Consider the following 27,257-nt stretch of genomic DNA (forward strand, 5'->3'; position numbering starts at 1 on the left):
GTCCAGTGACTCATAAAATAGGACTGCTGTGCTCCTTGCATGAAAATTGTGTAGCTTTATATAATGCAGAAACAAGAAAATTATACTTAAGAAGTCTAAAATTCTGTGGATATAGCCACCCATACAAACTAAATACATGCTTAATGAGAAAAAAGGTCAAAATCTGATTGAACTTTTTGCTAAAATAGGGTTGGGAAAGAGTAGGTAAGAAGTTTTATATGGACTGTATTTTCATTTAACTCCAAAATCCAAAAGCATTGCAGACTTGCCTGTATCCATGGATCATATAATCATTTGGTCATTTCATATTAAAAAAAATAAATAAATTAATATTGATGTACCAGAGGATGGGGTGGAAAATTTACTGTATTCATCTTTTGGTAATGTGCTGTAAATGTGGGTTTTATCTATGAGATAAGAAAACCAGATCTATTATATAATCTGTTATCACCTAGGGTTTTTTAAAGGGGAAAGTTCCATGCGATAAGGTACCAACATGTCAAAAGAGAAGAGTAGTTAGAACTAATGTTTCTGATGGATTTGTGGTTCAGTTTCTAAGGCAGAGGTTGTTTTAGCCAATGTTAAACACAAATTTTATTTACTTTTTGTAAAATTTTTGCAGGAGACTTTCAGAAGACTTCTTAGTCCCCATGATGGTACCAGAGTTCAGCTAAGAGCAAGCTAAAGGGATAAACCAACCTCGTAGGAAAAAAACCTGAATTCTTGCTGTGTGGCAAGGTTTCTCTGGCTCTTCTATTGATAGGTTATGTTGCTGTATATTAACATTTATTTTCTCATTTGATACATACTGTCCATCAAAAAAACAGAGACGGATTTATGTCAGTGGAAGTGGCAGTGACTCCCCCTTAGCCGGGTTGAACCTACCTTTTCCCTTGTGATATGTGTCCTTGAAAGTTAGCTCAGTTGTCCCAGTGGTCAAGATAGGACATCCTGGCCCAGATTAGATCAATGTTGTCTTTACGTGTATCAACCAGGATTTTAGCCATTGCATATGGTGACGAGCAAGTTAGATGGTCCTTGTTATTTAAAGGGAGCGTGGAGGGAGAGGAAACAAACACCAGAAAGGCTGTATATGCTTCATGGATGGTGATGTCATGACTCCCTGTGATAAGGAGTAAAAAAAAACCCCAGATTACAACCACAGATATTTGGGCATGTTCAATGCTTTTCTATGCTCTTTCTCTCTATTTTAGCCAAGTCTTACTTGAAAGAGAGATATTAAATTCCATTATCACCAACTCATGAATGTCCTTGCATGTTTTTCCCCCCCCCCCCGCAATGGGTTACAGCTTCACCATGATGTTTATGCTGTAGGTTCACAGCAGATTAAACTGCTGCACTACGTTAAAGTGACTTGGGCTTTCACGTTGACTCAACCTAAGACAGACAGTGAAATGCAAAGGACTGCTTGTGGATGTCTAATTGTGGGGACTGTATATTCACTGGCAGCTTCAGGGCCAGGACAGTCCTGGAAAACAAGGATTAAAAAGTCAGGTATTCTGTTGGTTTGCAAGAGAAAACGAAGCATGGATTGGCAGGGAGGAAAGAAGGCTGAACAACCCAGCAATGAGCCAACACTTGAAACTCTTACTTCCATGGAAACAAACTGGTATTTGAAAGATCTATTTTAAGATGGTGGGAGCAGCATTAATGAGGAAGACAGAAACCTGTAAGATCAAAATATTTATCACTTTAGTTGGGGTCTAGGTTTTAGTGAAATACTACTCCACTCATATTATTCATGTGCTCTTGTAAACATGTTATGTGTATAAACAGAGCTTGATCAGTAGTGACTAATAGGTATTGGTCATATAGATAATATTGCCAAATTGCACATTTTTACTTCACCATTCATGGCAGATGCCAATGCATTTACGGAAATAGAAGACAGAAGTTTTGTGTGGGAAGAAAGTAAACAGTAATTTTGAAATGTTGCTTCACAGACTCTGAACAGTCCCAAACCGAAATGCTGTTTCAAGATTTAGTCAGAATTTTCTCATTCTTATTTGTGTCATTCCTAATGAGATATTTTAAGACAAACTGGCTTTCTTGAATTGAATGCCCTATCTGGGTGAAGTGGTAAATGGCTGTGGAGTCTGTACAGGCAGATGTCATCCACTAAAATGTTGGCCCATCATAAAGACAGCAGAACACTGTGCACAGTGGGGAGGCAAAGGCCCATACCATAAGATGAGATAGGCTGTGTTAGCAATAGTAGCTGAAAGGACAAAGCTTTGTGTTAAACCCTGCTTGGGTTTCTCATGTAGAAGGCTCTCAGAGACATCCTGATCTACTTCAGCATTTGAATAATGTACAGTGATCTCAGGGATCATCTACCACTGTAAGAATAGTAGAAAATGTAAATTTGACTTCATATCACAGCACTTTTAGTTTTGCCTTTTTTATCCTTTGGTCTGTGCTGTTAGCTGGTACTTTCTTACATTTTATCAATGTAGATAGAGAAAATTCCTCCTGTGGCACACAGCCCAGGTAGTTATCTGAGATATTTTCCTAACTCCCAACATAATCTTTTTTGTTCCAGAATAACTACGTTGAAAAATTTTAATTTTATCTTCTGTTACGGATTAATCAGCATGGACACAATTGAATGCTTGATATGAGTGTGAGATGAGTCTTTGAAATACCAGAGATCATTTTAAAAGATTCTATGATAACGGCAGATTACAATTTTTTGATAAGTCTGTAGGAGCAACCCAAGCATGTAAGAGTGACATTTCTGTCCACGGTCTTCCATGCTGGTTCAGTAGTCAGAAGCTATCAGTAAACACGAGGAATAAGGAGTGAGAGTTCCTGAGCGTACACTGTTTATGGATCAGTCTGTTATACTCATCACTTACATAGGCGAAGACCAAAGGGCTGAGCAGTTCAGTCCTTCAAAGACATTTTGTACAGTGCAGCAGCCAGTGTAGTTCTTCAGGCAGCTCCACAGAGTGGAAGCAGTAGATCCAGATGATCAGCTTGGCAGTCTTACTGTAATCTTCTGTGCAATCACAAAGATTTATAAAGTAGCTTTTTGTATGGGTCATAGTTCAGATATTAAATGTGATTGTGTTTACACAGCATGCAGCACAGCATTTGCACTGATGAGTAAAAGGATTAGACAGGGTGTGAATGTAGTGAATGTCATGATCCAATATCATTGGAAAGGCAACATAATTAATGTGTGTCTAAATAAAAGAGGGCAATGCTTCCTCACTTTCATTGGAAATCAAGGACATAAACATCAGCGTTATCATGGAGTTGCTGATACTCTGTTCATGGCCTGGTTTATTTCATGACATTAGTAACTAATCTTACAGATGCCTTATGAGTTCATCCTAGCTATTGTTTACAGTAGATTTATAAACTATCTAAATAGCAATTAAATATAATAGCCTTGTAGATTGTTTGCAGTTGTTCAGAAGCAATCATGCTAACACATTGCTGTGATGCTGTGACATTAATCTAGACAGCAAAAAAAGTGGTGCTTCAGTTGTTCATTCTATGTCTGGCAGCTTGACTGCAAAAATAAAATTAACATATTGTAACTGAGATAAAAAACACAGCAATATGACATTGGGATATATGCATTTTGAGGTCTCCATGTTTCACACTGATCAACAGCTACTTGCTCTCCACCTTATTTACAACGTAATCAAAAGGTTTGAAAGCTTCCTCTGAGAAAATGCTTTAGTTCAATCACAATCTTTAGAAAATTGGTACCTTTAAGAGTGAATATAGTTATTATTGCTTACAATTATAATAATTTTGTTATTATCTATTATTTGTTTCTTGCCTCATTTGCAGTGTGTCTGATGATTTTGAAACATAGATCACATAAGGGTAGATTTTTGTCTACTGTCATGCTTTGCTTTGGTAGCTGATGGTACCAGCTGTGCCCAATAGCTGCATGATTTAGTGGTCTGTGGAGCATTGGGGTAAGAGCTGGAGCAAGTCAAAGCTGAACAGCTCTGAAAATTTTATGGCAGTATAGACTGACCTGCAAAGAAAAAAAATTTGCAGTGAGGAGATCAGAGCCATTCTGCACTACTGGAGACTTGCAAAGCAGCTGTATTGCAAGCTGTATCAGACGTTTTAGTCTGCAGTCCCTGTCTGTGGGAGCTCACAATATAAATATAGATATAATATAGAGGAAAGGGATATAAACCTGCTTTGCAATACAGTTACATAAAACTTTCCCTGAAATAGCTATGCTGTAAGGTACGTGATCTGGATAGAAAATTTGTAGGATGGGGGGGGGGGGGAAGGACTTTGAATAAAGTCTGCCTAGTTGTAACTGAGAAAGTCAGTAGTGAATACTCTAACCACCCAAAATTCACACTTATAAAGGCTTTATAAGCCTTTCTTGTTTTATCTTATTTATTTTATAAGTCTTTCCTGTTTTATATAAAAGTGTCCTGGTTTATATTACCCAAATTTAGTAATTCTGTTTGGTTCTGGAGATTGCTGCAGGACCTCTAAGGAAGACATCGGCACAACAATCAGTCGCACCAGTGAAATGCATTATAACTGTTTGGGTAAAAGTCTGTCATTTGCATTTTACTTGCCTCTCAATGTGTGAGTGTCCAGCTTCATTACCATGGAACATCTTCCACAGCTTAGTACTGTGGGCAGGAATGGCAGATACTGACCCTTTATCTTGCTACTTTTCCAACATGTGCAGAGTGTCGCCTAGAAAGCTGGACACTCCATGTGATTTTATATACAACGGATCTCACTTTAACATGTATGGAGGAGTAAATCGACACCTAACTTGGAAACACCAGCGTATAGAGTCACATTGTCACAGGAAGACTGGTGGTGTACACATCATCCTTACTATGCATGCAGCCTGTGAACAGTTTTAGTGATGATTGTGCCAGCACTTTGTTCAGTACAGTTATGTTGAAGATGGGTGTTGAGCCTCAAGCTGTAGGTAGAAACACCAGTTCATCACAGAATACAGGAAAAGCCACATCTTTTCTGCAGTCAAATAGAAACCTGAAAGATTTCTGTGGCTCACTGCAGCATGTGCCCTCTGGCTCTTGGCCATAGAGGAGCTCTGATACGGAGCAGGAGGTTTGGATTGCCGTCATGGAACTTCTAACTGGGTATAATAAACAGCTGTGCCTATATAATGCCATATGCCTGGTTCTTCTGGATGACATTAGAAAGTGCTTTCTTCCCAAAAGGAGCATTTTCTTTTTTCTGCAGGAGGAAAAAAAGAAAATAGCAGTTTTGTTGCATTGATGCACACAGCGCATAATCTTAAGTACACCTTGTTCTTCAGTGGGAAGCTGCTTCAACTAAAGATTTTGGCAAGGGAAAAGGGCAGAAAGGGGTACTCATCTTCTGTAGCAGTGGGTATAATAATGGTCTGGCAATCTCAATGTAAGTCTATAAGTCTCAGGGGTCTAGCAAGTAACATCACAGATGGCAAGAAAATATTTGTTCATTTTGGACTGTGATAAGAGAACACTGTGACTATGAATAACATAATCGGTAGCTCTATTAGAAAAAAATGTGTCTTTTGGAGCTTTGGGTGACACTGAACAGTGGTGCAGGAGATGCCAACCAGCTATTTATTTGTAATGGTAATGCATTGACAAATACTGTAGCTGATTTGCAATATTTTTTTAATTGGTGAAAACTAATTGTAAGTTTCTGAAGCAGAGCTATTCGTATGTTTTCTCAGATCTGTGAACCAGAAGGTGTTAACAAATATGCTAAGTAGGTAAATGAAAAACAGACTTCTTATCTTGACACAAATGTTGAAAAACCACAACCAAATAGTTGCCATGTGGATGCAGGGGTTTGAATTTAATTTCTTCCTGTAACCCAGAGTTAGTTCCAATATTATTTACAAATCAAAAGATGTCTGCATTTTCCATAATTTTGGTGAAAGCAGCAGCAGGAATTAAAAAGACTTCTCTTTTTTTTTTTTTCCTAAAAATCACTTAAAAATAATTTTAAACTTATTTAATTTAAGATACTGCTTATTTATGTGTTTATTTAAGATCACTTGTTTGTGTTGAACTTTGCATATGGAGCAGCATGTTGGTCAAGAAGCAAAGAACATTGACTCTTCAGGTATATAAAATATATATGTATGCATATGTATTATCATGCAATATAAACAATGCCAATCAAGTTTTGATCAATCTATTTAATTTCAGGCTAATTTTTCCTTGTAACATTTAAGTGTGAGGGCTCTGTGCCACTATTCTTCAACTGTGGGTTTTAACTGCTAGTTAACTGCTGGTTAAACTGGCTATATAAAAGCTATTTAAACTGTACTTACTGCACTCCTTTAGCTGTTGTCTAGGTAGCATAACAAGTTATTTTCGTTCTTAGGGACATGGTTTAGTGATGGACTTGGCAGTGTTGGGTTAACTGTTGGACTCTGATCTTAATGGTCTCCTCCAGTCTAAGTGATTTGGTGCTTCTATGATTCCCCCATTGCTGTGTGTTTGTTCCAACACATGCCCCAGCATGGGAGAGATGCAACTGCTGCATATGTCATGGGGTCTTCTTTGTCTTCCCAGTATGACGTTAAACTGCAAAATAGTGTGGCGCCAACTTAGTATTGTACCTGAAACTGGAGAAGTCATGGTTTGATCTCTGAAGACCAAAGTACAACATCTGCTGAGCCACTAAGACAACATTCTTTATTTGATTTTGTTCTGTCTAATAAATAGCTGATATTATTTGTATTAATAGTTGTTGGCTAGAAAACATGTTTCATCTGGAAATTTTAGTGACTGATCTAACTAAGGGCGGTTGAATTTGCCCCTGGTTAATGTATGGCAAGGCAGGAGACAGAACAAATGGTAAGAGGCAAGCCCAGATGGAAAAACATCTTGAAGCTTTTGAAGAATTAATTATCCAACTAATTAGCTGGCAGTCTAACAGGAAGAAGGGATGGAATTTTGCCTCATGCTTAGGAAGTGAAGAAGTTTGATAGCTCTTATGCTAAGATGTAGCTTTCAGCCATGATGATGGTGGAGTTAGCAGGTAAGTCAGACTGTCTGTGTGAGGCACAAGACAACACTTACTTCTGCATGAGTGAAAATACTTACCCCTCTGCATAGTGCAAAAAGTGTGGTTGAGTGGTCTGTTAAGTAGAATGTTGGGTTCTGAAGGCACCTTTGCTAGTCCAAAGAGCAATGAACTGTATGTCCTTGTCAAGGTCACACAGGAATATAGCCAGAGGTGGGCTGCCTGAAGATGCTTTAGTTTGATATCTTTAGCACTGTCATTAGCAACTGCTGGGTTTCTGCAGCAGAAGCATTTCCTGAATGCCTGAAGGTCTCGTGGGCATAATCAGGAATTGCTTAGTCTTGTCATAGTTCATATTGTCTATGTGAATGTTAAGGAAGACTGTTGTGTTCCCTGGAGTATTAAGTGGGAATGCTGAAGTTATTCCAAGTTGGAATAGTCATTCATATGATTGTTGGTCAGAGAATCTGTGGAAGAATCTTATGTTCTCCTTGGTTCAGACATAGGACACTTACCTGTACAAGAAGAGGCCAGTGCTTGTTGTACAGATATTTTTTTTTTTAACCAACGGCACATAGATATAGATGCCTTCTTTCCTTTCCAGCTAAACCTGCTCAGTAGCTTCAGAGTTTGGTTAGCACCTTCCTTGAAATAGTTATTTGTCCTAACGAATCCCTGTAATAACAAGTTGTGCCATTAGTTACACTATACCATTGCTTTCCTTCAAGACAAAATGCTGGATTCATAGAATCAAGTGAATCACACAATGGTTTGAGTTGGAAGGGACCTTAAAGATTGTCTAGTTCCAGCCCACCTGCTGTGGGCAGAGACACGTGACACTGCACCAGGTTGCTTAAAGCCCCCCTTAGGTACTGGAAGGACTGGGTATTAAGTTTTTATCTTGAAAAGTTAATTTCAAGAGCTGTTAAAACTTGTATAAGGGTAAATCATGGCTGCATTTGACATTACATATTTCTAGTATTATTGATGGCAAAATACATTTGTGCTGATGGTGTCAATCAGGAAGTCAAACAAATCTGCCATGCTCAAACTCTGGAGGAGAAATTAGAAAGATTTTCTCATTAAGTGAGGAAAATAAGTCCCAGGTATATTAACCATATACCTTCAGCTTGCACAAAGCATGACATGAGTGAGTTGTTTCTAGAACCAAGGTGATGCCTTCTCATATTGGGGAACAGCAGTGGCAATACGTTATACCTATTTGGTTAGTGTTTGCATAATCTATTCTAAGAAGTCATTGCATGGTAAGCTACCTTATCATATTCATATAAATATAATTTTGTTCTTGAGTAAGTTAGAGAAAGGAGTAATGCCAGATTGTTAAGTGTACCTCATTAATGTCATATTTGAGAGAAATTTCCCTCTCAGTTTGGTAGGTTTTCTCTGCAAGTGAGACTGATAATTGCTTCCAGGGAAGGATACAGGTTTTGTCAGCAAGGGATGCATCTCTGTTTCTGTTCCACCTGAAGAGAACTGGGCTTTCAGATGTAAGTACAAGTCTGAACTCTGATGTCTGGATGAATTTCTGGAACACATGCAAATATCTGATGGTGACTCGCCCAACTGCCTGGGCTAACTGGCTGCTGGCAGCCTCTGCTAGAGCCCCCTGCTTTGACAGAGAGCTCAAAGCCCCCCTTTGGACACAGTCCCTGCTTCTGTGCAGGGGTAAGTGATCGCATGGTGACCCCCACAAAGCTCCAGGCAAACTGCTGCTGCTGCTGCCTAACTGGTGAGTAAAAAGCTTGTCCTGACACTGATAGTCTACCCTGCAATCAGAGGAGTGATTGAGTGTGGATATGCCCATGCAGAAGGCTTCAGTGCAGTACCTAAAGGGAAAAAATGGAGTATTTTTCTGTAATTTAGCAGCTTCTCTCTGCCTGTAATGTAGGGAATTATTAAAGACACACAGGGGGGCTCTCCAGCTATTGGCACTGGGTTTGCCGTTCAGCTGCGGGATTAGATGTCTCTGTTTTCACAGCTGTCTGCCATCTGGAACTAACTGTTCAGGCTGGGTGCTCTGCTTAAGACCTCAGCCTGAAATAAAATCATGTAATTGTGAAACGAGTTGCAAACAATAAAAAAAAGTGGTTTGGAATAAATTAATTTAGAAGTTTTACGAAAAAAGTAGTTGAAAGGCTGACAGATACGGAAAACGGAGAAGGATTAGTGCTGTAGGTAGAACATTAAACCAAGCAGAGCTTCAAATTCTTCAGTTAGTTGAAATAAATGTGATCATTATCAAGAATTAATCTGTCACTAATTTAAACTTTATTGCAGATTTCTTTCATTAATTAGAAAAATACTTTTAAAATAATTAAAGAAATGCTGTGTATTTTTCTTCAATTGGTTTGAGGCTTGATGTGATTTGCCGTGCAAAATCTCTAAGAAAACAAAGTCAAAATTTTTTTAAGGCCATAGTTTTTTATATTTATCCCCATTTGTAACATTATTAAGTAAGGGTCATAGCTAAAGCATAATTTTAAGTAATTGGGAAATGTGGTAAAAGATGGTAAAGAGAAGAGGTTAAAAAAAAAGGAAAGTGTAATAATAATTTTAATATAAGATAGCATAGCCTGGTTCCATTTTGTGACTTTTTCAATTTATTTTCTTATCATCATGCCTGAAAACTGTGAAAGCATTTTGGGCACAAAGCCACTGATGTATTCACGAGAATACATCTGATACACAGTTAGCAACTCCTCTTTTAAAGGTTTTGTAAGATTCAGTAGCTACAGTCAACATTTCTGTAATGATGTAGTAATTAGACACAAGTGTATACTAATAAAAGCCCTTTTACTTGTTCCCAAATACCTGAGTAGGGACAGACTGTCCAGGGAGGTTTTTGGTTTATGTGACATTGCCCAAAACAAAATATGCAAAGCAATGAAGTATGTTGAAGTCCCCACCCTGGGAACCTTTTGGCACGTGTTTAGTTTTACTTACAGGAGTCACAATTTTACGCACAGGTATTTGCAAGATTCTGCTCCAAGAATAATTTCTGTTGTTGTTTTGCTCCATTATTCTTATTCCGGTGTCGTGATTTGCTATCTGCTTTGCAGTATTTGAGAGTTTTTGAGAGTATTTGAGAGTCTCAGTTGTAGGAAAAGTAGTAGCCTGAGTTCTGTCCCAGACGCTTTCTTGTTTACTCAATTTTAAAGACTAAATTGTGGCTCGTAAATACATCATGTATTACTGTACAGCACCTAAGCAGCATCAGCAGCTGCCACCTAAAATATAAAAATTTCCACCTAGTCTTTGTATTTTTGAAAGAAAAGCTTGGGAATGTATTTTAGTGCAGCATAAAGTTGAACTGTTAGGAGTTTTCTACAGATACTGTTTTCATGAGAAAGCAGGGGTGGCAGTGCTTAAACTGAGCAAGAAGGCTAAAAATGTATGACCTATAGTAAAAGAACTTAGGTAATTTTTCAGGGAGGGGAGAGCTTGACAGTTTAAGGAATTTGTCTGCTTCTGGGGCATGGTGAAGGATTTTTTGCATGTTTAGCTGAGGAATAGTTCCATTTCTACTCTGAATTGATGGACTTGTGATAATCTACGTAAAATAAAACCAGTATGAGTGTTCCTCCTACAGTCACTTCACATTTGATGCCACTTTTTGCAGCAGGTCAGGTATGGAGTGGTGTTGTGGCCACAGCAGGCAAACAGGAGCCAAGGAATAAGCAGCAGAAAAAAAGCCCATTTCACTGCTTGCTGGTAAAACCATAGCTGTTGTGCACAGGCTTCCTCTAGTCATAGTTATTTCAGAGGGATGTGAAGCCCACAAACTTAGTTGCTGATCATTGTTGTATGTGCAAATCCTAGACAAAACCAAGCAATATTGTGAACAAAATTAATTTCAAACTGTGATCTATTAAAATTTCAGTATTTTTAGAGTTGCATATGAGGTACACTTGTACTATATAAATATTATACTGGGAAGAAAAAATTACAAGGAGTTTGCCTTTTAGAAATGTCTTTCTTGGCTGCATTGTTCTGACAGTGATGTCAGATGGGAGACTGTTTTTTGTGGCTACACAAAGTACTTGTGCTTAATTGATTTCGATGCCTGGATTTGCAGGCAAGTGAAACAAGGAGCCTCTGAGGCCACTACTAGCAGCCTTCAGAATATAGTTGTCACTCCTATTAAAACTCTGCTGCCTGTTTTGCTGTGGAAATCAAAATTTTAGTCCCCACACCTTTATTTCCCTTAAATAACTACAGATGAGCACTTTGGCGCATTCAGGAATGGGAGGGAATGCAGTCCTGACTGCAGGGGATAGACAGCATCATTGTAGGAAGCGTGCATGAAGCCATTCCTATCGATAGAAGCAGCAGTTTGCAGGCTTCATGTGGAAAATGGCACCTCTTGAAATATAACAACTATTCAAAATTACAAATGACATTAAATGACTAACCATAATGGTGAATCTTTCCAAGATGTTTTTAGAGGCTCAAGCATGGGGATATTGATCTTTCAAAATGCTGCAGGCCATGCAGAGAAATATTTGACCGTGTGCCAACCCTAAATCATCAGTGTGCATTTACATGCTGTTTAGTTATGTGGAGAAACATGAGTAGTTGTATTTCATAAACATTTTGCAAAGCAACATAAATAGATTATTTTTCATGATTAACATTATCCAAGCAACAAGCTTGAGGCATTTATGTGTTTGAGGCTTGCTAGGGAGGGAGCCACTGAGTGGCTTTGAAGTTTACCAAGAACTGTAAAATGTCCCAGTGCATATGTTCAAGAAAAAGTTGTTCTTTGAGGTAGATTCCAAAGTTGAAAGCACACCTGTCATGAGTGATGGGGAGAAAAGAGAAACTTTGGGTGACAAGAGTAGACTAAGAGGATTGTGGGGATGTTCAGAGGGGACTGAGAACTGTTTGAGGATGAAGGCAAAGCTGCTTTGTGAAATAAATGAGAAATAAAGCTAAGACAGCCAGCAATCGGTGGCACAGCAGTGATACTCCCTCAGAGATACTCACTTCTCTGAAATGCGTCAAATGGAATTAACAATGCTACTAACTAGTAATAACAGAATTAAAGACCTTTTTATGGTTCAGTCATAAAACAAGTATTTGTTAATCCTGTACTTTGATTGGCACTGATGGCTTTAAATGAAAGTATTTCCAAACATTGCAGAGACAAGTCATTAAGGGTGTCTTCACTGTTAAAAAGGCAAATGGCCTGAAAAGGGGAGTGGGAAGCAAAAATGGTACTTCTGATCTTAAAAATCAGTTAGCTTGAGCTCATTTAATTAAAGAAGCTTAAGCAAAATAGAATCATTTGATCAAGAAGGCTTTTTTTTGTAATCTCCTAAACGCAGTTGTTTATATCATAGAATCATAGAATAGTTAGGGTTGGAAAGGACCTTAAGATCATCTGGTTCCAACACTCCTGCCATGGGCAGGGACACCTCCAACTAAACCATGTCACCCAAGACTCTGTCCAACCTGGCCTTATAAGAAAAGATTGTCATCTGTCGGAAGTCTCTCCTTGCTAAGCAGCAGGCAGTAGAGGAGTTCTCACCTGTAAATTAGTCTGTTAGAAACATTTTTAATTTACTTAAGTAGCAATTACTTGGCTAAATTATTTTGTGTTTCTTGATTCACCAATTAACCATGCCTCTTTTTTATTAATTGTATTTATTTATTCTACCTTAGGAAAAAATGTACATTTTTTCCTGTGCAATTATATATTACAAGAAGTGTTTGTTGATACTTTTTAAAAGCTTGATATATCCAGCATTCTCTAATCCTTGTTTTCTTCTGGTGTTAATGCTGGAGAATACATCAGCTTCCTCTAAATTCTCAGTGTATCAAATATTATTTATAAAACTGTAAATGCAAGTACTGGTCAGTACTTGCTGGTTTATTCAGACTGGATGAACTATTTTTACTTCAGTTTTGAGCTCACTGCTGAATCTTGAATTTCTGACCATAAAGAATCACCCCTGATTTCTAGTTATGACTCAAAACCATTGTATTGCTCACGGTATAAAAAAAAAAACTTCAGTTTTATTGAATTCTGGATCAGAAATTGTGAAGTGTCTACTTTTAAAAATTGAGAAATGCCATTAGTTTGGGGACTCATTGGGAAATCTATTTTGGACGGTAATTTAGAAACAGAGAGATCAGAAGCAATAGTGGTAATAATAATTTGCTCTCTGGTTAGTATTTTCTCTTAAGTTGTTTATCATAGAAGTGTAAGAATGATAAATGACTAGGATTTTAAAAAGGTCTTGGTTGGAAATATATTTATTGCGTGTTAGCAGTCCCAGGGACTCCATACATCAGTGTACATTGATGTAATAATGTAACAAAAATTTCTGTTGTGTATTGTTCTCTAGTGCTGTTAGCTGAATTTTCTTAGTGTGAATCAAGATGGTGCGTAATAGTGACACTAGTTTGATTCCATTGTTAAACTGTGCAAGCACACACGTGGCCATTGTTAACAAAAAGGTAAAGAAAAAAAAACTACAACTCTGAGATGATTGTAGCTGAAATACGAGCCATTGACAACTCAGGAAAACGAGGAATGTAAGAGTAGGGACAAAAAGGACAAAGAGTACTGTTACAGAAAATGTGAGTAGCTGTGGCTGTCCTTTTTTATACCCATCTGTAGCTTTCGGCTTCTTAGTATCTCAAACGTTTGTTTCTTATTAACCGGGGCTGGGAAAGATAGGGACAGTGAAGAAGTCAGGGACAAGCATGTACCGAAATTGTGCTGCAGTGAAGTGCATGAAGGTCTCCTGACTGATAAAGGCAGACATCCAGCGTGTTGTGACATATGGCTGAGTATGTCTCAGTATGGCTAAGAATTTCCATGTCATAAGCCTTCCTCATCATCACTGTATTTGTCTCCTGCCCTTTTTACCATCCCCTCAGTCCCATAGTTTGTTGGGGGGTTTTTGGCTTTTATTTTTCTTTTAGTGACTTTGTCATGGAGCCTGAAGCTCAGTCTCTGGAAATAAGAGAACCTGAAGTCCTTTGCAACAAAGCAAGCAAGAAAAAAAAAAAGGCAGACAATGCTGAGAAGTGTCAGTGAAGGAGGAGAGGGTTGTCTGTCTAGTCTGTTATTTACAGGAAAAGGAAGAGTAGTCTAGACTTGAAAATAAAAGGAATTCATATAGCACACTTGAGGTAAAATATTCGTGTGTCAGAGCCAGAAATAGAGTTAGCAAGCTGAGTTAACAGTATGCTGCTTTTCCAGTATGTTCTCACATCATGATATAAAACCATAGAATTGTTAGAATGCTAGAATCATAGAAAGGTTTGGGATGGGAAGGACTTTAAGATCATCTAGTTCCAAGCCCCCTGCCATGGGCAGGAATGCCTCTTCCTAAGACCATGTAGCCTGCAGCTCTGTCCAATCTGGCTTTAAACACTGCCAGGCATGGAACATTTACCGTATCTTTGGGCAACCTGTTCCAGTGCCTCACCACCCTCAAAGCTGTAACTTGCATTTATGATGTATGTACTGTGTCGTATGTGCTTGCAGAAGTGTGTCTGATTTCAGTGCTAGAAAAACAGATTATTTTATTAGATAGAATGGAATTAACGGAAAATTTATTTATCTATCCAACTGTTATAAAACTTGTCTCCTCTATGATTCTGAGGGATGTAATAACATTTCTTACAGTATATAGAGACATTTCAATAGGTAATACAATCTCAAAGAATTTGCCTTGGCATAAGTATTAAAAGTTTGTTCTAGTTTGTCCAAATTGATAATAAAAGTAAATATGAAGCCAGTGTTGGTGAAAACTTATACTGAATTATTCAGTACACTGTTCTGAGCCTGAGGAAATTATTCATTGCTGAACATTCATTTATATCTGCCAAAATGTTCTTTTTTCTCTCCATCCCTCTTACTACATCCAGATTTATATTTTTGAAAATAACATCTACTATCAGCCTGATGTAAAGAGTAGCTCATTGCGCCTGACATCTTCAGGAAAAGAAGGAATTATTTTTAATGGAATTGCAGACTGGTTATACGAAGGTAAGCCAGACAAATATATCTGTTTATTAAAACGGATGAGAGATTCTTATACAGACCAAACAGCGCAAATCTATTAATTTCAGAAAATGCTGTCTAAGGTTGTTTTTGCTTCTTTGGCTTCTCATTTTCTTGCAAGATTGTCTTTGTATGTGTTCATATTTTCTATTGGCTGTTGTTTTGCATGTAACAGTATTTTCTCAGAAAGAGGAATTTCAACCCAAATATATCAAATGGATTATGAACACTAGGTAGTTTGTAAAAATGCTGTAGTAGTGAAATCTTGATGTGGGGTTTTACTGCCAACTTCAGTGGGGCTGGCATTTCGAATAGAGGTATTCAAATAAAACTAAACATCCTGTGTGTTTTGCTTGTCTAGAATAACTCCATTCATACCTTTGGAGCTGTTCAGGGTTTACAACACAAGTGAAGAGGGAAAGGAGTCAGTTTGTTGCCTGTCTGAACAGCAGTGCTGATCTGTTTACAGTTAAAACATTCTAATAGAAGAAGTCACAGAATTGTAGCATAGAAGCAGAATTGGTTTTATGTGGATACACAGCAAAAAGTGACCAAAGATGATACTGCCTGGTGTCTCACTTCTTTATCACTTTGTTTTCTTCAGCCTCGGTGGTGGTTAGTGTGCTGTGTGTTAGCATGTCTCACGAGAGACTCCAGCCCCTCAAGCCAGTCAGTAACATCATGCTTGACTTTTAAGAACATGCTTCAATTCGAGTATTTTGACAAGGTCTAAAAGTGTCATATTGTTACCTCAATAGTGGCTGCTACTTTTGCTTACATCAGCCTGGCCTAGGCTCTTGGCAAACTTGCTGTTGCTTGCAAGCAGTGCCAAAATGGAGTGGACAACTCAATCTATATCATCTGGCTTCAGAAGCCATCTTCAGCATAGTACCACAGAATGTTTCTCTTTGCTTTCAACATAATAATAAGTGAAAAAAAAAAAAAGAAGAAGGGGGAGTAGATTACCCAGCTTGGTACAGGAGCTTAAAATTAATACACATTTCAGTTAGTTTCTATGGGACTCATTAATTTTATAGGTAAATAGCTGAGTGCTAAATACTTCATTACTTGGTATGTAACTTCTCATATGTAGAGTTTTGCAGGGCAGAGTGGTTTTTAGGAATGGTGTTACATCACAAAGTAAGGAACTTAAGTGTGGCCCTTGGAAATGGTCTATTCATGCCACTTGGGCATTTCACTAATTAGTAACAGATAGCACACCTCATGAATTCATAAGATCTCTGATCAAGTAAACTGTGAAATTAGAATGATAGTTTACATCCCTTTGCCGTATAAATGCCTGCGTGTGATAGTTACCCGCTTCCGAGGTTTCTAATAATGTTTTGTACTGCTTTAATGTAGCAGCATATTTCAAAACTTAAGGTCAAAGGATGTCTTTGGAATAGAATATTTTTGTATGCATTCCATATTCTTCAAATCTCATATGACTGCAAGCAAATTGAAGAATGTAAGCATATATAGCTCAGTGAAGTTGATACAGTGTATCCAGGTTTTGCTAAAATAAAGTGAAATTAATAAGAGTCACACTCATGGATGAAACAAGGCAATTCTGGCTTCATCTCTGCAAGCATTTTGAGGACACCTGTTCAGAAGAGGGCAGCTTGTGTTTCAAGAGAAGACTGGGGTACAGCTGGGTGCAGCGTGGAACTGCAGTTAACAACATATAATGAAAGATTATTATACAGCCCTACTGCACTGAACAAAATGTAATACAAGATTCTTTAAAAGTCTGCTAAAGATCATAAGGATATCATAGGATAATTCAAGCTGGAAGGGACCACAAAAGGTTACCTAATGCAACTGGTGTTACCTAATGCAACTGATACATTACTGGTATTGACCAGGCATTTTATTTGAGCTGTTTGGGAGGGATGGAGTAGTACATCTAAGAATTATAAAGGTAGAAGTTTAAGACATATTTTAATGGAAGAAATTTGGGAGGGTTAGTATGATTTGGACCTTTGTTCATGAGAGCTACATTTAAGAACTAAAGAGAATCGAAACTAATCTCTTTTATTTGAAACATGCCAGAATGCTTTTTTTAATTTATATGTCAGCTTACCTATTTATCTCAGTATCTGAAAGAGTATTATGTGGATTTTTTGTATCTTTATTTGTTTTAAAGATCAACTAAACTGTTGATAAAACAAATGTTTCTTTAAGCTGTAAATATCTCACAATGATCAGAAAAAGAGAATAGAGTGACTTGGAAAGAACAAGTGCCACTAGCACAATAGTGGCAATGGTGCTTGTCTGAGGGTATGCTCCAGCTTCCCTATGTGTGCCCATCATTCCTAGAGACACGTTTTATTAATGAATATTTGAGGACTGAAAGGCTTTAAAGATTCACAGAACTTCTTTAGCTGACAGCAAAATACAGACGTCTTCATATATGCTATTGGCTTTTTTTTTTTTACTGTAAATGCATGGATACATAAGTTTCATACCTGGCTGATTTTCAAAAAGGTCATACACCTGCTTCTCCTTTTTTTTGGAAATGAAGCCAGGTAAATTCATCCAAATATCTTATACCTCCTCATCAGTTACCACCCCAGTTTGTTCTTGTTTCCTATCTCTACAGCTATAAATATACCCTTGTCTTGAGAAGGAAAAGCAAAAGGTGTCTATTCTGGAACTAGAAAGTTTCTGAAATGGTGTGGGAGGTGATACATATCTCCAGTCCTTTCTCCTAGTGCATATCCTAAAGCTTTCCTTAAGTGATTTTGCCCATTCTTCTCCAAGTTATTTAATCCTGAGCCAAAAGAGCTGTTGCTTTTCCTGGCTTATGGAGAACTCTTTGGGTTGCCAAGGATGCAGGCAAGCAGTGGGTTCTTCTCCACAATACACATAATTAAAATAAGGATAAAAGGGAATTCTGACTTTACACGTTGGAGGACCACAGTCCATGTCTGCAGGCATGAATCAATGTACTGCTTCTTTCCCATTAACCATTGTTTATCTTAGAGCAGTCCTCTGCTGTCAGTAGTGTTTTTAATAGCATCAGAAGCTGAGAAGGGTTAATGTTGTCCAGATGAAGTTAAGAGATTTTCCATTGAGTTGACCTAATTTGTTTACTTTTATCATTTGCATAAATTTGTTATTAGCATTTTCCCTTACAGAGCATTTGGGAATCGCGTTTTCTGTGTGAATAACCTCGTTTGAATGCAAACAGTAATATTTTCAAACAAGCAGAACTGTGATTTTTGCTATCTGATATTCACCATTCATTCTCTGCTGTTGTCTTGTATAAAAGGTTTTACTTATCCAGCCAGGGAGAGAAGCATGGCCCAGAATATATGACTTTGAATATAGGTCCCAGCTTCATTGCACCTAATCTGAGATAATACAAACTATTAAGCCGCTTCAGAACTTTTAGACTCTGATTAGCATCTTGAAGTGTCTTCATTAACACTTTAAGTAGTTTTGTAGGCAGGATCTTTATTAGATGTATAGTCAGGCCTTTTTTCCTGTTAATATATATTGTCAATTAGTTCTGCAGCCAGATTCTTCAAATTTAAATACAAAATACTCAGCAAATGAGTCAACATATCAAATACATAATGGAAAAAACTCCAAGTCTTTTCACAAGTGGAAGGCAGAAGACCTGTGCAAGGTGAATTTGGAATTGGTCTGGAACTGCTTTACTGGGATTCCAGTTTATGTCTTGTTTCTATGGTTGTTTCTGGTTTGTTTCTTCTGAATACAAAATACAATGACAATAAATATAATAAAACATTGCATGACATTTTTGAGGATTATTTTAATTTGGAAATCAAGTAAAATTTGAATAAAAGAAAAAAATTGTTCGGATTTTCAAAAAAAGTTACATTGCAGAAAAAGTGACTTTTCCAAGAATTAAAATTGAGTACTAAACTGAGACAAAAAAGGCAAAATATTATACTCCAAGACTGATTACAAAGATCACTGTGTGAGGGTCCTCATGTTACCAGGTGCCACAGCTCAGACAAATCAGGTATGCTAAAGGTTTTTATTTAAAAAAAAACAAATCCTAAAAAATACCACCCTATTAAAATTGTGCAAATAATTTAAAAATTAATTAAACATATCTAATGGAATGTAATAGAACTAAGCATATGGCATTTAAAATCATCTTTCACATGTAAATGATTTATTGATGTCAATAGAAGTATTCATTTGAGGAAAATGGTTAAAGTTTGGCTTTTCAATACACCTTGTTATCCAAACATTCAACCCAGGATAATGTGGAATTAATGAAATTACAACAGATGCATTTGAAGTGGGCACAGAAAGAACAAATCAGTGCCAACTGAATGAGATGGAAACTATGTGGTAGTTATTTTTATGGACCCTAAGGAAATCTGGTTTTGCAGAGGAACTTCTTCATTCTCACATTGCCCACTGGTGGTCTCCAGACGGCGAAAGACTGGCATTTCTGACCATAAATGACTCATTGGTACCGAACATGGTTATTCCCCAATTCACTGGTGGTCTGTATCCAAAAGGAAAGCAGTATCGATATCCTAAGGTAAGACGAATATGAGTGCAGTACCCACCTCCCCTTTTTTGTTCAGTGATAGTATTCAATCACATGGAAGGAGTGTTTCTAGACAGCAACAGAGGCTAATTTTATTTATGTTGATTTTCAGGAAATACCTTTTTTTTTTTTTTCCATACTGTGACACCTTTTGCTGGAAATCAACTGGGTGAGGGAACAGCAGACAAACTAATTCATGATAATTTCATCATTGATACAGCTTAGTAAAATCAATTCACCACTTCTGAGAGAAGGGTAATATGTTTGAGGGATTGCACAAAAAAATAAGATACTGTCACAATTGAACTGGAGTGATACGTGCAGCATGTTCCATTTCACTAGTGTAATCCAGATACGGAATTCCAGATCTCAGGAAATGATGCTGTTATTAATAAATGTAACAGACTGGCCTTGAATAAGATAAACCACAGTAAAATCTTTTCCTGATCATCTTAATCAGGAAGAGGAGGGAGGGGAAGGGGGAAAATTAGAATTGTCACCGAGTTCCAGAAGATCTAGAGGGGGTGGTTTAGATTCAAGTTGAAAGTTAAAGAACAGCCCTGGCAGGGATAATGTCTGAAATTACTAATTGTCTGGGGATTTCCCAGTTAGGTGACTCTCTAGCTGTCGTTTTTGTGCTGAGCTCCAGCACTGGTATTATCTTCCAGCTTACTGGTTTAATCCATCCCTTGCGTGCAATTTCAAAGTGTCTGAGTTTGTCCATGTATATGGCACTCCTTTGACATTTCGAGTGAAGTTAATTTAGAGCTTTAGAAAATATTAGTGTTACCCTATTCCTGGTACTGTTTGTTTAGTGATGAACCTTTATTTTTGATGGGTGGACAGTTAGACTGTACCAAGTACTATGAAATAATATGATGTGTGATATAATGTATTCTTCTATGAAATAATACTCTAACATAATGAAGTAACAATATTTTCAGAGGTGGTTTATGTACTTGCTTAGGTAAAAGGCTTGAGTAACAGAGCAAAGAAAAAAATAAGGAATACTTTTAAAAGTCAGCTTTGTAAACAAGAAATGAGTAATTCCATTTCATTAGCAATTCAGCATAAAGGTGATACAGAATAGTACTTCAGTAATCTCATTAATGAAAAAAACATTATCTTTTTTTAATGTCTCAATTTAATGCCGATTTAGCTACCGTTAAACATCATTAATTGGTAATGAAGCTTGTGGTATAGGAAAAGAGATGAAAAAAAGTTATCATAGAATTAAACCTTTGGAGAAAATTATATTTATGATTTAAAAATTAAAGGAAACCCACAGGCAATTGTGAATACTGGAACATGTGTATCTGTGTACATGCCTAATGCACACTGTATTAAAAAATATGAGAAGGGAAGTTTAAATTTTGTTAAATATGTAGAGAACAAAGTAATATTTCAATGTAAAGAGTTCTTGCACTACTGAACAAATGTGAGAATTATACAAAATTCGTGCTATTTAAATTGTCATGAGGAGGCCCTGAGCGGTAGAGGAGTTGACGCTGTTTGCTGTTGAAGGAGAGATGTGGATATGAGAGTTTTCTGCTCAGATAGAAAAAACACCTTCAGCTGCCCATGTCCACTGCAGGCTTAAGAAGCGCTCAGTTTTCACCCCACTGACCCCAGCACCTCCCCAGCTGTAGAGACCTTGTATTGAATTGCATTGAGCTACAGATACTTGTAGCCACAGATATTTGTAGTAGAGACAGTATGTTGGGGCAGTATAGCCCTGCATGGAGACCAGCCCAGGCTGGCAGGTTTTTACCTTGCCCTCCCAATATTAAACAGGAGTCAAACCCACTGAGAGACTTGCTTTTCATTCCCTATAGCCCCAATACACTGTATAGCGTTGGATGACTCCTGTGACTTACATGAAAAAGAAGCTTAGATGTGATATGATTTGGACAGGGATGTGGGACTTATAGCATCTCCTTGCATCCCTGCAGAGTCTTAACTTTCTATGTCAAGTTCTTTCTTTTCATCTTAGGAACATGACTTAGTAACAAGCCAAGTTACAGGAAGGACAAGTCCTCCCTCCCAGTAGATTGTCAGTATTTATCAGACTCGTCCTAGTAGATATATGTCAAACTGCCATTTTATTCCCCTTTAGAAGCAAGAACCATTTTGTCTCTCTTAGAGCTGGCCTGCCAAAGCGGCTGAGTCCTAAACAGAGCCAAAAATACAGATTTCCAGCTCAGCAAACCAGGGAAGGAAGACAAGGAGAAAACTGTAAAGAAAGAGAAGGAAGAGGAGGACTGCTATCCCAGATATAGGTAGAGCAGCTTTTAGAAGAAGGAACAATAGTGTCTGGAAAAGACTTTGCTGGAGGGTGTATTTAACTCCTGGTTTAGGAACCAACTTTTTGCAGCTGACTTTACTGAAATAGGCCAAGCCACTCCTATCATTGGTCACTTGCTCTGCACAGGAAGGTCATGGAAAGTAAAGGGCAGTGAGAGAATTATTCAATTAATGCTTCATACTTTTATTTTTCTAATTCATATGTCTGTGAAATTAATTTTTAAAATTTAATATTTTAAAATTCTAATAACTTCCCATTATGATAAAGATACTGAACGAGTGAGTCTATTTAGCTGTCACCGATTCAGTGCTTCTAAAGCTCCTATTATTTTTTCTTTTTTCAAAGGCAGGTCAAACAAACCCAACAGTAAAGCTGTTTGTAGTCAATCTGTATGGACCAGCACATACACTGGAACTGATGCCACCTGACAGCTTTAAATCAAGGTATATAATTTCATTGTTTTGAAATTCATGTTTGATTTAACCTGACTGTCTCTTAGGCTAATTGCCTTTTTACATCAGCATAACACTTATCTTTGACTGGAATGCACTTGATCTCTGTCCCTGTGGCTCAACATAATGATAATAAAATAAAATACAGCTCTACAGGATTCATGCTGCTCTTAAAAATCACAGGGATCTAAGATCTGCTGATAGCCGATGTCCTGAGAAGCTCCAATTTACTTGAAATGTATGAAATTAGGAATTGTAAGCTACGGTCAAGGGGCTGAACACTCTTCTGCTACTGAGGTCATTGCAGTCACTCCCAGACTTCCCTTGCTGTGGGCCAGCTTGGTTCTTTCAGTTTCTGAAATCAGATTGCAGAACATAGAAGTGTCTTACTAATGCACAGAACACATAATCAGGGGGTTCCCTCATTTTGAGAGAAATGTTTTGAACTTTTCAAATCCCATAGGTTACAGAAAATGTCATTTCTCATCACGGCAGATAGATGCAGTGAGGTAACAGGTGAGAGGCAATGCCACCAGATCACATAAGACTACATCACACACTAAGAAGGACAGTGCTGTTTTTCAGGAGAAACTGCTTCAGAACTGCTGAGCTAATTTAACAGTCCCTTTGACCTGGAAGCTGAAGTAATAAGGTCTGGCTGCAATTGGTGACTTTCCTGCTGAAGTTACTACCTTAAGCTAAGCTCCTAATTACCTGCCCTTGCTTGAGTTGCCGTGAAACTTTTGTTTAAGAGTAAAGAACTTTTCATCCTTTCCCATGGTTATTGCAGTGATCTTGATTAAATTGCTATTGTAGTTTCAGTGCATATACTAATGATCTTCTAAAGTGTTACATAATAAAGGTAATGGTAATGGTAATGGTAGTAACAGTTACTACAGTGCAGATGTAGCTGCAGTCTAAGGGCCAGGGAAGTGCCACTTCACTCAGGGCATTTTCAGATGTAGAATGGCGTGAAAAAGGATTGGCATGCATAAAGATGAAAAACAAAAACAAACCACCTTTGGTTTTGCAGTTCCTGCAAACCCCAAAGGATTTTATGGTCATTGTTTCCAAAACAGTCAGGATGTTAACAATGAGCATTGATTTACAACCATTGCAACCAATTTCAAGCTGGTGTAGCTCTCCTCTGCACAAACTGAGGTACTGTAATTTAGTGCAGGAATAATTTAATAGTGAATTTTGCCTTGCAATTATTTGTGTCAACTGTAATGCTCACTGACTGTGTTAGTGAAAGGAATTATTCTTAATGAGTTCCACTTTTTTGAACTATTTTCTTTCTCTTGCTGGACCACTACTGAAAGCCATAATAAACTCTCCTACTGCTTGCTAACCCTTCATTAATTTAAGTAGCAGTATAAGATCTGAAAGAGATTCCTTACCATCATGATTAGCATCTCACTCTCTTAAACATAATTAAAATTGTCATTTGAATGTCACAAAGTACAAAGCCATTAAAAGAGAAATATGTAAATCCCTAAGAAAAAAAAAAAAAAACTGTGCTGCAAAATTTAGTAAAATCATATAGTTTTGAGCCAAGTATACTGTAAATCTTGCATTCTGACTCTGGATTTCAGCAGCAGTCAGTCATCACACTGGTCATCAATCCATATATATCTCCATATATTGATATGTATACAGATAGGAAGAATGAGTTTTTAGCAGGCTTTCCAGAGTGGAAATCTGTGGAGTTTGTGGTGATTGGGAATTTTTGCTTCCAAGTATTAACTTTTTTAATAAAAGTAGTAGCTTTTTGTGGTCAATTTTTTTCAGTACCTTTCTAATCCATTCATTATGAAGTCATTTAGTAAATAAGTCATGGGAGTCTTTCAGAATTAAGTGGAATGGGACGCTATGAGATATATTTATATGGATCTTTCAGGGCAGAAACATTCAGAAATACAAGTTGTGCAAGTCATAACCAGCTGCTGTTACAGGAGAAGTTCGCTTGTACACAGAGAAACCGCACAAATAGGTGGGGAAGGGGGCTTCTGTTACTTTTAGCCATGGAAAGTAGCATTCAGATTCTTCACTCTCCCCAGCTTTTCTCTGATTTTTAGGGCATCCGGGAACTTGTTGTAAGATTGAGTAAATTGCTTGTTCTGCCTTCATTTACTTCTTGCAGTGGCTCTGTAAAAGTGCTTGGTAGTATTTCCCAAGTCTTGTTCAGTTTATTCTTATATAAAGATAGCAATAACATGTCTAAATTTACTCCTGAAAGTTTTAATATGTGGAGAAAATTTACCTTCTACTATTTATTAACAATAGTTAAAGGTTTACAGTCTTCCTTTGAACATACGGTTGTTTTCTGTGCAATTATTTTAATTTCAAATTAATTTCCAAAAACTTGGTGTTTCCATTTTATGTGTACAATTACATTCTGTTTCCTTCAGTGGCAAACATGTTTTTGTACTGCAGGATTTTCTTCTCATTAGTCACAGAAAGCAAATGTACATGTAAGATAAAATAAGTGTTCATTCGTTCACTGCTAGCTGCTGAAGTTCCAGTTGGAAAGCTAATGCTTCCTGCTGCAAACATTAACAAAAGCAATATGGTGTACAAGTGCTCAGTTCAAGCCACTGCACCTTAGGACACCTGAAGACTTCTTGTAACTGGTGATATTTAGATATAAGGTATTAATACCATATTAAGAAATTCCGTAGTCTCATTTATCAACTCCATGCTTGAATTTAGACCTGTCAGAAAAAAATAATTTATTTGCAAAGTGGAAATCTCTAACACAGATAGAGAAGTGAAATAACACATGAAAGAAGTTGCAGTTGAGTTATTAGAGCTGTGTTCCATACATGATGAAAAGATTTTTTCTTCTAGAACAATGTATCAGCTCTTGAAAGTCTCAGTGTGAGGGTCATCCAGTTTGCTTTTCCCATTCTCCACCATAGTGAGCAGGCTGCATTGGCTCTGCACTATTCCCAGATGCGGCTGACCAGGTAGTTCTAAAATGAACCATAAGAAAATAAGTCAGCGCTTTTTCTTACTTTTTCCAATAGTATTTAAATGCCTGAGAAAATGCTAGATGTCCATATTCTCATTTTATATATGTCTGCTTTTAAAGAAACTGAAATACGCAGTAATACCCTTCTGACTTTTTATGAAAATTTGGATTATTTTAAGGATTTTAACTAATCATTTGTAATGGAACTGGAAGCACTTAAGAAATTGAGTTTGCATAAATTCAGATAATGCTCTCACAAGCCTCACCATTTTTTTTATTTTCCAAATCATCAGAATCATTTGGATATATATGTACTTCCAGTTTGAGATCACCTCTTGAATCTAGAAAGTTTGGTTTTGTACCTCTGGCAGCTGATTTATCTGAGCCTTGCTTTGGAATATAAAGCTTATTTGATTCTAACTGGAAATGGAGGGAGGGGGGTGCAATTTGTTATTAAGAAAACTAGGATTTACTTTCACCTTTCCTTCTTTATGCTGTATCTACTTTCTTCTTCCAAGCTTCTGCCCCTTCCCTCTTCTGTAACTTGGCAATACTAATAGCTATCTTGCAAGGTTAATTGAAAGGATTAATTCATTGTCATCCCTTATAGCAAATGACTGTAATCTATTCAGCCTACAGGATGAAAATATATTCACATACTTTATTGAAGCATTCACACACAATGCCAAGGGATTTATTGATTACTCCCTGCCATGTTCAGTGGAAAGAAATGCAAGTTCTGCACCTTGACCAGGACAAGCTTCTGGTCAGCTGGGGCTGGGACCTAGCAGCCTGCCCAACCATCCTGCCATGGCATCTGTGCCTGGGGCTGAATAGAGGACAAAAAGTGCACTCTTCTTGTCACCTCGGCTGGACCACTCTAGGAGGAGTGTGGCCAACAGACTAAAGGAGGTTGCTTTGTCATCACCCATAAAGGCAAAGCATCACCTATACCAATCTGGTTCAAGGGGAAAAATCAGTTCATCAGTTGGCTGCCAAGGTGCTCTTGGCAAGGTCCTATGGCTGCAAGGAAATGGGGACCAGAGCTTGTTAGCCTGTGATGCTTCCCACCAACTCCCCTCTAATGGGGAGAGGAGCTAGAAAATCTTCTTCCAGTCAAATACCTGTGGCTCAGTCAAAGAAGAAAACTGCAGTCATCCATCAATGTATGCATAGATAAAGTTGCATAGTATACCAAAATACTAACAAACTATGGCTGCGTTGCAGGTCATAGAATCAACTAGAATCATTAGATCAACTAGGTTGGAAAAGACCTTCAAGATCAAGTCCAACTATAATGTCTCAATTTGTGGTTTTTTTTCCATGCACATTTCTGAGAATGACATTTTCTGTTAGTATCTGTAAATTCTCATACACTTTTCAATACACAACAATATAAATAATTTTAAAACATAGTAAATATTCTAGAGCATTATGCATGGGCTAAGTTTCTATTGTTTAGCTTCTTAGATAACAACCTGCCAGTAAACTAGTAGAGCATGATAGGTTAGCTTTCTTTAGGTGAACCCTGTTGTATTTATTATCAAAATCCAAATCTATTAAAACCATCAACCAAAGTAACGTTTCTTTTTCCATTGACATAAATGTTAAATGTCTTTCAGCTATTCTTATGAGCAGATTTCTTTCATAATCAGCTCGTTGATTCAAAGTTAGAGCAGATTTCTTCATTATAGTGAATGGTATGAAGTTGCAAATTTTTACTTTTTGAGCAGGTTCTTAATATTGCGAGTTATCTTCCTATAATGTTAGTCTATTTCAAATCTCAGTATTTAATGTTCAAATTCAATTATGATTGTAACTATGCTTCCAGTGTAATGCAATGCAAATCCCTTTCCTTTATTCAGTTTACTGTCTCTGTTGACTTTGCTAAGCACTTACAATAACAGCCAGCAAGGTACACATATATA

At 37.4% G+C, this 27,257-nt stretch overlaps 1 protein-coding gene across 2 annotated transcripts in view; it reads left to right on the plus strand.

Moving 5' to 3' along the window:
• The window catches only part of DPP10 (dipeptidyl peptidase like 10), a 568,807-nt gene that overhangs the window by 500,349 nt on the left and 41,201 nt on the right, over nt 1-27,257 (plus strand). For both annotated transcript variants that reach the window (XM_062605998.1, XM_062605992.1), the window contains exons 8-10: nt 14,926-15,046; nt 19,435-19,589; nt 22,249-22,346. In XM_062605998.1, the coding sequence (XP_062461982.1) occupies nt 14,926-15,046; nt 19,435-19,589; nt 22,249-22,346 (374 nt within the window). The remainder of the gene's footprint in view (nt 1-14,925; nt 15,047-19,434; nt 19,590-22,248; nt 22,347-27,257) is intronic.

Source organism: Pezoporus occidentalis, unplaced genomic scaffold (genome assembly GCF_034315485.1).
Source record: "Pezoporus occidentalis ecotype Australia unplaced genomic scaffold, CSIRO_AGI_Poc_V1 ctg12, whole genome shotgun sequence".
Taxonomy (NCBI): domain Eukaryota; kingdom Metazoa; phylum Chordata; class Aves; order Psittaciformes; family Psittacidae; genus Pezoporus; species Pezoporus occidentalis.